Source organism: Hydra vulgaris, chromosome 01, assembly GCF_038396675.1.
Source record: "Hydra vulgaris chromosome 01, alternate assembly HydraT2T_AEP".
Lineage (NCBI taxonomy): Eukaryota > Metazoa > Cnidaria > Hydrozoa > Anthoathecata > Hydridae > Hydra > Hydra vulgaris.
The window spans coordinates 66,013,784-66,026,619 of NC_088920.1; the positions used below are offsets into that span (position 1 = coordinate 66,013,784).

General features: G+C 26.6%; 1 protein-coding gene across 2 annotated transcripts in view; it reads right to left on the reverse strand.

The window, feature by feature from the left end:
- Window positions 1-12,836, reverse strand: part of LOC136075533 (uncharacterized) — a 68,749-nt gene that overhangs the window by 14,916 nt on the left and 40,997 nt on the right. For both annotated transcript variants that reach the window (XM_065788965.1, XM_065788964.1), the window contains exon 6: window positions 11,110-11,157. In XM_065788965.1, coding sequence (XP_065645037.1) covers window positions 11,110-11,157 — 48 coding nt within the window. The remainder of the gene's footprint in view (window positions 1-11,109; window positions 11,158-12,836) is intronic.

Here is a 12,836-nt window from a genome sequence, read left to right on the forward strand (position 1 = left end):
TTTTAGTTTTTCCAAAAAAGAAGCAAGGTTTGCAGTAAACACTACAGTTCTTAGCAGGATATATAATTCAATTGCGTTAATTCTTTTCTTCATTTACTAGTTTTTTTAAAAATAACTCCTTGAGGTGCGTCACAAAGATCCAGCATTGTCACAGGTTTCAGACCTTGAAAAAACAGTGGTATTTTACGATTTTATTTTGCTGAATTGTTGTAATGAATTCAATCAGGCCATTATTTTGACGTCTTTAGTCATAAGGGTCAGTAGAAAATACTTCAATGTTCTGAGATATTTTTTTACTGAGCACACTTATTGAGTCGAAATTTGCTGCCTCTTTATTAATATTTTCATCACCAATTAACGAATCTCGAGGATAGCTACTACATGTGCGAGAATCCACCACCTCTTGTAATAATGCATCAGATCATTCTTTCAGAAAAATTTTGTCAAACTTGGCAAAGACGCAACAACATTTAGGTTTGCAATAGGGTGAGGTTGGGTAGACCCGAACACTTAAGGAAAAAATAGATTGTACACATGTACAAAGAAAACTGAAAACAGAAAACAAAGTGTCAAAAGACTTTATTAAATGTATAAACATTTATTTATCTAATTAGAAACAAAAAAAGAACTATTGTGTACCTTGATAATACACAAAACAAAAAAGAAAATATGTCAGAAAAAAAAGCATGTTATAAAATTAGAGGGTAGTCCCGGACACATAGTTTAACCATGATTTTACTTCTTTTATACCCATGAGACACAAATATAATATATAATCAATTATATAAAAAAGTTGCTAATTTTTAATGTGTAAATGGATTAATTTGTCCAGAACCACCCTCTAAACATATTTCTGATACCAACTGATCACACTTCATTCACAAATACAAGTTTTAAAACCAGTGATTTAAAGTATTAAACAATTTTTTTTTTTTAATAAATATTGTAAATAAAATTCTATCTTTGATCAATAAAAAGTTATTGGTTTAAATAAAAATTAGGTATATCATTATGCAAATCTTATATTATGATACATCACTCATCTGGAGGTGGGAAACAATATCTTGCAGTCCCAGCCAATCGCTTTGGCATACTATGATAGATTTTTTTTTTTTTATAGTTAACATTATTTACATGATTTACATGTAATATAAACATATAAACTTGGAATCTAGAAGAAGATCATATCGATCTTGTCGCCAGAACGATATAAACATTTCAATATAAATATAATATAAAATAATACAGGTAGTTTATAACAAAATAACAATCCAAAACATTTGAAATAATAAATGGTTAAAATAATATCTCAAAAATATTTCAATATATTATCCATTGAAAAAATAATATTCTTTAACATGTTTTTAAAAACACAAAAAAAGATTGATTAATCTAAATTAGGCTGGACAATTTTATTTCAGAGATAAGGTGCTCGATAATCTATACAAAATTGATTAAACTCAATTTTTGACAAAAGGGTTCTTTGAAAGTTTGACAAAAGCGTTCTTTTAAATAGTTATTATTTCGCAAACTATATTTATTCTTTACTTTAAAGGTAAATAGATCTTTAAAAATATTTATAAGGGTTGTTCATACAACAAAACATAAAACATAAAGTATTATACAAGTTAACTTCATAAACGTTTAATACATTCATATCTTTGAATAAAGGGTTTGTATTTGAAAAATGATTTAAAAAATATATTATTCGCATTGCATGTTTCTGATGGCGGTAAAGACATTGCAACTCACTTTTACCTGTACTTCCCCAGACAATATTTGCATAGTTTATATAGCTATGAATAAATGAGTAGTATAGTTGTTTTAAATTACTTTTATTTAAATAATTTCTGGCCTTATAGAGGATTCCAATACTTTTTGCAACTTTTGTTGATATATAATCAATATGAGTTTTCCATGTCATATTTTCGTCGAGATAAATAACTAGAAATTTTAAAACGGAATCTTTTTTTATTTCTATTTCATCATTATAAAGTTTAGGTAAATCATTAGGCAAAAAACGTTTTTTTGTTGAGGAGTGGAAAAGGATCCACTTTGTTTTGTCAATATTTAAGGTTAGTTTATTGCATTTAAACCAAGTAGAAATTTGTATAAGTTCTTTATTCATATTTTAAAAAAGTTTGTTAATGTCTTTGTTTGATAAAAATAAATTGGTATCGTCTGCAAACATGATGCTCGTAAGGTTCGAGGCCTTATTTAGATCGTTGATGTATACGAAAAAGAGAAGTGGACCAAGGATAGAACCCTGTGGAACACCACATTTTATTTTAATTAGTGTTTTATTGGGAAGATCAATAGAAAGCAATTCTTCTCCGTGGTAGACGCATTGCTTTCTATTTAACAAGTAGCTTTTATACATTTGATCAATTTACCAGTTATTCTGTAGAATTCAAGTATGATAGATATTTTGCATATACCATATTTTCACTCAAATAATGTTTTTATAGTATTTAAAATCACATAGCTGCTTTAGTTTAGGCTGTACATCAAGTGTCTAGAGTTACCCGCCTTCTGGGGCCACCCGGCTTTCCCCTATATTTTAAATTTGTCTCTTTCTTTTTCCAACGGACTTTCTCTTTCCAGACTCATCCATATTATTAATTAACCACTTCAGATTTATACTTGATCACTTCTGACTTATTTTTTTATTCTGAAAGTTTTGATGATTTTTCACTAATATTTTCACTTAATTGATTAAATAATTATTTGTATCACTTTTTAAAAAAAGAATTTTAAAGAAACGATTTTTTTACTTTTTTTTTTTTTGTATTACCTAGCCTGGTTTTTACTTATACTTTTTAAATGTTACAAATAATAATTATTTTTTTTTTTAATAATAATCTGATTATTTTATTTTTAATGCTAACAGAAACCTTTAACACAAATTTTTAAGACGCAATGTAACAAAATTTACACGCTTATTGCAAAAGTTTTGTTATCTCTGGTTTACACAATGCAGACAAGTTTTCTTCCTCCAACATGAATTTAAGAAAATTACCTGTTTTATGTTTTTTGTTTTTTTGTTTTAAATATACTCTTATATAAAATATAAGATATATAATATAAAATATACTTATATAAAATATATTTAAAACATAAGAGTAAATTGTGATTTTAATTTTTTTATTTTTATAATTTATTGGAAAAAAAGTATTTTTTTGATTAAAAAAAAAATTCTTGGCTGGCTTTTTGAAACGCCCTGTCTCCACAGCGGCTGCCTTGGCTGGACATGGGTAACGATAGGCTGCTTTTGGTGAAGAATTTTATGGGGGTTCTAGATCTGTAGAAAAAAAATTTTTTTTTAATGATGTCTTGCTGGATGGATCAACATTGTTTTGAACGGAAAAATTACTAAAATATGACTAAATTAAAAGAGGTAAACTATAATTTTTCAAATAAAAAATTTTTGTTACACTTTTAATAAGCTCAATAATAAAATAGCTTTCAAAAAATTGGTTCAAAAAGTAATAAAAATGAACTCAGAAAGTGAGTTTTTGCGAAGGGTATTTTTACCAAAATTAGACACCTTTTTCATAATTTATACAGAAAATGTGACAGTAGAGTGCGTTGTTTTTTCCTGTTTTCATCAAATTAGGGGGGTTCATTTTTGGGAAGAATTTTAGTGGTAATTCGAACCTTGGAAAAAATAATAAAAAAGATGTCTTGCTGGGGGAAACACTTAGTTTTAAATAAGAAATTGACTAAAATATGACTAAGCAAAGATAATATATATATATATATATATATATATATATATATATATATATATATATATATATAAATCTTTGTAAAATATTTGATATACTCAATATAAACTATGTTTATCTTTATAAAAATTTCATATTTGGTTAAAAAATCATAAAAATAACTCCATAAAGTGGCTATTGTGAAAGATGTTTTTAGAAAAATTAGTCGAATTTTTCATTTTTTAGTAAAGGTCTTTTTAGTAAGTGCCGTCTCTTCCTGTTTATATTAAGTTTTAATATAGATTAATATAGGATATTAATAAAAGTAGTTGATTTTTGTGAAAAATTTCATGAGGAATTCAAATCTTTAAATAAAAAATAAATCTGCAAATGTGTTACTAGGAGGATCCGCTTTTTATATATTATTTTGCAAAACTCACTTTCTGAGTTCACTTTTATGACTTTTTGAACCAAATATTCAACTTTCTTAAAATTCAACATAGTAATTATTGAGTTTATTAAAAGTTTAACCAAAATTCTTTTTTGAAAGATTATAATTTCTCCCTTTTAATTGGTTATATTTTATCATTTTTTGGTTCAAAACAATGCTGATCCACCTAGCAAGACATCATTTTTTTAATTTTTTTTTTACAGGTTCGGAATCCCCATAAAATTCTTCATTGATAGTAACCCTGTCGTTTTTAAAATGGAATATTTTTTTTTGTCAAAAAATAATGAATGCAAATTTTAAAAAATTGGTGCAAACTTTAGCCATCCCTACATTCATACCCGGGTACCAGGGTATGAATAACTTTTTTTGTCCTAAACAAATTTAAAAGTATGTTTATTAAGTCATGGAAGTAAACTTTATCCTAAAAGTAGAGAAAAATAGTTGTTATTTGCTTATAAAAATATTATTGATTACATTCCAAACATTGTATTTGCTCATCCCAAACGGTATTTGCTCATCAAAAACCGCCAGTTGACATTTAATGCAGCTCTGATGTGTTTTTTGTCGTCTTATATTAGTTTGCAACACATGTGGCAGGATCTTTTTTCTTTCCTGTTGTATCTTGCTGAACTGACCAGGATCTTCTGTGATTGAGGTTACTTGATGATCTAACATACTTTGCAATTTTAGTGGTATAAGTGCGAATTACTTGAAGATTCATCTTAATTTGATAATTGACTTGACAAGTTTTTGACTTAATTTGCCCATAAAATAATGTTATTCCATTGTTTTCTTCTTAATCATTTTATTATTTTTATAATAAACTACATATGATGAAAGCATTGTGATGACCAACATAGTGAAGAAGGTTGTTACTAGCCATCTTGAACATCGCCATTGACTTGCCATCTTGAACACCGCCATGGTTATCTTTTGAACACTAGCTTTATAATTGTTAAGTATAGTGGTCATAGTTTATTGGCTGCCATATCACTAGGAATGTATGTTTAATTTCTTATTATTGTGCCAACAATGGTAAGATTTTAGCAAGTGTTTTGAAAACGCAGTTGTAAACAGGTTATCCATACAAATATTTCTTTCAATGACTCAGCATAGAGTTGATAATTCTTTTACCACACTATCTTCCTGATTTCTTTTTCGGGTATCAATTGTTTTATCAGTGAATAATATACCCTGCAAAAAATTCGCATTTTAAGCATCACAAGTATTTTTTCATCGCAAAATCATCACCACATTTTGATGCCGTATTTAGCCATTTTGATGATATATTTTGAGTAAATCCTAAGCAAACTTGAAAAGGATATAGTTGTTCATTGATAGTTAAACTTCCTGTTGGCATAAACATCTGGGACAAACTTAACAATGTCAACAAATCACGAAGTGATTTAGTGGTGAATTGAAGTTTAGTGTCATGGGGGGAAGAAAGGGGGAGGGGGCCAATGAGTAAGAGGCAACCGGGGTGTGGTACTTTAAACCCTATAAATTATTTTCCTGAGGATCACACTTATGATTAAAACATTTTATAAGTGGTTTTATGTGACTTTTATCATAACTGATACTTGCACATAAGACACTAAACAAGAAAATTGTTTTGAGCTTCCTAAGCTTATTTTAGTTAACAATTATCATTTATAAAATAAGAAACATTTAATATTACTGTTCAGTTATATTAAATTGTATTTAACTAGACATTAAGAAGGAAATTTACTTTTCAGATTTTTTTTTTCTGCAAGATTTTATTGAAGCAAAACGATTTATCAACAAATCAAAGTCAATGCTTTTAGCAAGCTCTTGTTCAATAGAAATTAATGTCAATCCAGAAAGATGTTTATTTGTCATTGTTGATTTAAGAATTTTTTTATAATCTTTAGTCTACTGAAACTTCTTTCAGCATTAGCAGATGTAACAGGAAAAGTCAAGTAGATTTTGTAAAGTATGGACAATTTAGGAAGACCGGATGCCATCTGATTCTCGATCAAGAATGAAAGTATGTCTTTCATTTGTAAGTCAGTTGTCAGTGATGGAGATATTGATGCAAACACATCTTTGAAAGTCTCATACTCTACAACTGCTGTTTTAGTGTTTACGTCATTAAAATAAATTGCACATAAATTTTTTAATGAATTTTAATTTTTCTCAGATAATTTTAACAGGTCAAGGAAACCAAAATGTGTAATTGTGTTACTTAAGTCGTGAAATCGTTCATTTACATGGTTTATAATTGTATTTAAAACATTGAAGAAGATTTCACACTTAAAGCGTGTAGTTGGATCATCGACTCTTTCATTTCTCCACAGCTCTGCTGTCATGCGATCTTTTTCGCAGCTTGCCTTTCTTTAAATTCAGTTTCTGGTTTGGCATACTTTTCACTAATAAATGATTTAACTGTTAAATATAGATTTTTAAAAGTTGCATCACTTCTCATAGCGACAAACTTTTTTTGTACCATCGACCAACTGTTTTGCAAATAAAACATCTATATCTATAACTAACACAAAAAGGTAATTCAACAACTTGCAGAAATAACATTAAAAAGACAAATAAATGTTTTTTTATTAAAACTGATAGTTCAATTGCTTCTGCTCAAACATTTCCTGAATGTTCTTTAGATACTGCTAGATTTGTATTTTTTAGAGTGGCTAGAATAGTAAAAAAAGATTCAACAACAGAAACAACTGCATCCTTCCTGCTTACCCATCTTGTATCAGAAAGTCGTTTCAGAGTATCTACTGTTGATATAGATGTTTCTGATGCTCTTGGAGAATATGAAGTCGTGGTAAACTGAACATTGTTAGTATACAACTTTTTAGCTGAGCAAAAAAACAACTGGACGTCGCTGTTTAAAGACATTGCTTCAATGGTCACCAAATTTAAAACATGAGCACAACAATGAACATAGATGGTATTTGGTGAAAACCTTTTTATTAGAGTTTGAAGACCACTTTTAACTCAAGATATTACAGAAGCACCATCATATGCTTGCCCTCTGCAGAGTTTAATATCGTTGTTTCATTTTTCAAGCTCAGATAAAACTAACTCAGCAAATGCTACAGCGTTGATGTTTTCTAAAATATAAAAGCCTATAAATCTTTCCACAACATCAACTGATTTTAAAACCATTCGTAACAAAACTGACATCTGATCAATTCTAAAAATATCAATAGTTGAATCAATAGTTAGCGAAAAAATACTGGGCTAATTTAACTTCATCATTGATTGTGGATAAAATTTCAGAAGCAAGTGATTGAATTAAATCATTTTGTACATCATGACTTCAATACAATTCATTACTCTTTTCATAAATAAGATGATTGTCCAAAGCAGGATCATATTTTGCTAATAGAATAAACAGTTCAAGAAAATTACCATCATTAGCTGTACCTTTACTATGATCCATCTTTTTTTTTTAATTTAATTTTTTATTCTTCTTTAGGTATACCATATAAAAATACATTTATTATCATGAAAAAAAGAAAATATATATACAAAATTATTACGTATCAGATTGATAAAAATACATTAACAAAATATTGATACATTAATATAATATTGATGCAAACTTTAATATAAATTTTGGTATAATAACTATTATATACATTAATTTTTCTAAACTTTATTACCTATAAAAAAGGAAATCAAAGAAGATTCAGCATTTTTGGATATAAAACTCCAAAAAGAATCTTTTGCAGATTCCCTTAACTGCACCATTTGGCATATATCTATGACTATGTAAAAGGTTTATTTAAGTCATGAAAACTTAAATGACCAATAATTGTTTTGAATAAAAAAAAACAAAAAAACTATTAGTTAAGTGAAAATAAAACTAGTGAGATCTCCAAATGTTCAAGTAAAAACTATGAAGGAACAAAACTTTAATGAAGACGGAGAGTTATTAGGTTGCTTGAGCAGCAAACTTAGTAGTATTTGTAAATGAGAAAAAGAGGTGAAACCACTAACCATAAGACAGGCTACAATGCAAATTTAAACCTTGCAATATAACTATAAATCTTGGGCAGACATTAAATGCATCTAGCAACTTTCAGGTAAAAAGCCTTCTTGGCAAAGACTTAATCATCTTCTTCATCTTCCTGATGACAAATGAGCTTCTTATGTAACTTCTTTGATATAGGATGGCATAGAATCTTTTATTGCCTCTCGATGATTCTAAGTCAAGCCCTTTTATTTAAATTTTTGAAATGAAATATGAAATCTTGAATTTTAACTCAAAAACCCCAGTGGCCATGGGACGTAAAAAAGACTGTTCTTAAGTCCTTTAAAAAAAATTTTTCTGCACTTTTTTTACTTTTATAAAAGGACAAACAAGAAATTTATAAAAATAGGAAATGGATTAAGGAGTAAGAAAATAGCAACCATGATAAAAACTTAAAAGATTTTGAATTGAATTGTATAAACAATATTCTTGAAAGATCCTGTGATAGTGATTCATAATTTAAAAAGATATAAAATAGAGGACTCAATTAGAGAGTTGCCATTCATCAATATAGAAGTATCAACAACACTCTAATAATTATTACTAGTGAAAATTTGAGAGTTGTTGATATAAATTTAACAGATCCCCCCCCCCCCCATTCACCTATCTACACAAAAACACGCTCACAGAAAAGAGATGGATTTACTAATAAACAAAATTTATTATAAAAAATGAAAACACGGAATGACATAGTTCAAATGTTTTTTTAAATGTTTTTCTGTTGTAAAGAATGATATTAAAAAAGAAAATATCTCTCCTATGTTCTAATCATCATTTGCGATAGATAAAGGAAAATACTATTTTCCTTTTTTCACCATCATTTGCATCTTTAATAAAATTAAAATTTTTTTTAATTTAAATTTTAAAATGAAAAAAATATGGCTTTTGAATTTTGGCGCAATAACTAACAAGTTATAAAACCTTTTAAGAATGTTGCCACAAATAGTATGCAAGCAGCATCAATAGAAGCTCCTCATTAAAAAACTGTCAATAAAACTACATATGATAAGATATGAATTGATGGTTTTTGGCAAATGGGCAATCATTCTTTTCTGCATAGGGCGATTGCTCTGATACAAGTAGATAAGTGTGTTGTTAAATATATATATATATATATATATATATATATATATATATATATATATATATATATATATTTATATTTATATATATATATATATATTTATATTTATATATATATATATATATATTTATATATATATATAAATATAAATATAAATATAAATATATGTATATATATATATATATATATATATATATATATATATATATATATATATATATATATATATATATATATATATATATATATATATAAATGGGGTGATTGCTCTAATACAAGTAGATAAATGTGTTGTTAAATATATAAATATGAGGTGATTGCTCCAATACAAATAGATAAATAGATAAATAAAAATAAGTAAATTATTCAATTTGAACTCATTAAATGTGTTTTCCACGGAAAAATATGTTTGTTTCTCAAATCAATAGCTCAAAAACTTCATATACATTTCCGATTCAAATGGTTTATGGAGAAATAAAGAATGTTTAAAAAGAGAAATTTATTACCACTACTACATAAATTATGATTACACAAAGGCAATGTTTTTTCTTTATCTTATACCTCCTATCATTTTATATTTATTCATTTTAAATATTGATATTTCTATGTATATGTATATTTGTTTTAAAGTATGTTAAAGTTTTGTATTTAATGGTGATTCAACGATTACTTATGTGTCCTATTTTGTTTTAGTTATACTTTAATTTACTGTTGACTATGATTTATGTAGAAGTTTTTTCTTCTAAAAATAAATCTGTATTTGTTCTGAACATCTTTTCGTTTTTCTTTGTTTTTATTACTTTTCTTTCTTTTATATAAAAAGACTTTTTTAATAGAAAGATTTCATATTTTTCTGTGGGCTTTCATTGCTCAGTCTAGTTCAAGCTGCGGTAGATTACCTGCAACAAATATAATAAAATTCTTACTTTTTGAATTTTTAGTTTTCCATACCAAGAACATAAGGAAAAAAGTAAGGAAAGAAAATGTTGACCTTTGAGGTTGATTTTATAACTGCAATTAGAAAAAAAAAGATAATCCTAAAAACTTTGCCAGACACACCACATGAAGCTAGCCTAATACCTAGCTATTAATAAAGAGAGGAGGATAGTTGATTGGAAAATAGTTGGAAGGGTCAAAGGACTTTCAAATTTTTTTAGAGTTTTTAAAAAATCGAAACCATAGATGCCACTTTCCAGCACGCAAAAAAAAAAGATTCAGTCAAGCACTTCTTACTTAATTTAGAGAGAATCGAAGAAAGATTATGAACTAAATTTAATCAAAAAACTGGGATTGAAAACTTATTTAACCAAAACTAGCATTCTCTTCTTCAAAAAAGATGATATATACATAACTAATATATATTTACTTATAAGAATAAAATCTACCTTACTTAAAAGCATTTAAATAATTACAATAAATCAAAATATCACATTTTTTCAAAGTTTATTAAATTAAAACCTGTTTTTATCCCTTTGTTTTACATTTCTACACAAAGAACAAGAAACACAATTAAAAATGAGTGTAAGTAAAGAACACTGCAATCTGATTTTTATCAGATTGCAGTGATCAGAAGATGTAGCATATATTTACTAATAAAAAATAACTTTAAAAAAATAACTTATTTAAAGCCAATAAATCTAATTACAAAATATTATATTTATTCATTCAAAGTTTAATAAGTATCAACTTGTCTTTCTCTTTTTTTCTAAATTAAACACAGAGAGAAGTTATGAAATATAAATAAAAATATGTGCTAACAAATCACACTAAAACTTGATTTTTTTGGGGGGAGGGAGGGGCGGGAAGAGGGATATAGAAAAGGTTGAAAGAATTTAAATAAACCAAACATAATTACCTTTCTTGCCAAGAAAGATGTTGGAAAATTCTGATGAATTGAAAGACTCTAAATAATATATTAAAGTTTTTACTTTAAACAAACATAGACTTAAATTACTAATTAGTTTATTACTCCTAAACAAACAAAAACTTTCAAACTAATTATAGATAAGGAGAAAATCTATGTATATCTATTATTTGTTTATACTGATGTTTTTTGTTAGCTTTTTTTTAAACAATGTAAAAATTGATTACATTATAACCATTTTACAACAACTAAAAATTGAGTTGTACTTTTACTTGACAAATAGTGGAAAGTTGTGTTGTTGAAGATTTACTTTACTTACGATTTACTTAAGATTCACTTAATTATAAATTCTATTTGTTGTTGTTTCTGGGAAAAAGTATAACAAAACATTAAAATGGTTAAAATATGTATAAATATTTCAAACATAAATAAAAAACTTGAATCATTAGGAAATTGAATAATTTTCAGAATTTTCAGAAAAATCACTAGAGAAGTTGTGTTGTTTAAAAATAATATTTCTTCTGTTTAAATATGTTGTTGTTGTTATAGAAAAAAATAAGCCAAAAGACCAAAATCATTATAAAATATTAATAAAAACTAAGAAGAATATATACAGCAGTTTTCTTTTCAGGGTATGTTATGAACAACAGTGAAACACCACTTGTTTGTTCTCGAGAATTATCAAACAAATTTTTTTTTAGCAATATTACTTTTTATGATTGAAAATTATATGGCTAAATAAAAATCTGAGCTAATCTATATATAATTAATGCTGGGGAATTATTTACAATAATTAATACAGGGGAATTATTTACAGATTTAACAAAGAAGACTTGCCTTATGAGTAGTGGAGCTAAACTAAATAAACAAAGAAAAAAATAAAGTTAATAACCAAATTAGCTCTTCTAAGGATTGATTTGATCTAAGACATAAAAAAAACTTAGACATAACTAGACATTACTAATCTACCTCAACCTAAATCAATTTCTTTTTGTTATACATATCTTGAACCTGGTCCTCCTTATATCAGTAACTCTTCAGTGTGGTGGCAAATATCAATTTATAAGCACTAGTACTTAGTTTCATTTAAACTAACCAGATAAAAAATAATAAATTTAGTACATAAGTTTTTATTTTTATAAAAATTTACATCAAGTGAAAAATATAGGTCAAAAATATAAATATAAAAATATAGGTTAAAAAATTAAATATAAATTAAATATAGGTCAGTAAAAAAAGTAACAAAGCTACTATTAAAGTATTTAATAGTATTATCACAGTTTGAAACTGTCACAGTTTCAGATTATTTCAAATATTTCATCACATCTCCTCTTCTAGATCATTTAATTAATGAATTATAAGATAGATTTGATGAAGGCGAGATGGTTGTTTACAAAGGTTTATCTGGTATTCCTGCAACTGTTGTAAAAAAAAAGTACAGAAAAATGTTTTGGAAGTTAGATTTTATGGAATTTTTGCATTTTTATATATCCGATATTCCTCATCCTACATCAATTCATGCTGAATTATATTTGTGGGAAACATTTTGGAACAATCAATCTGTGATCCCATCTACTATTACAGAGACTTTAAAGTATATTGAAATGAAGGGTTTCCCAAACATTAGGGAAGGTTTTTTAATAATGGGAACAATTCCAATTACTACATGTGAATGCCAGAGGAGCATTACTGTTATATGCAGACTGAAAATTTATATG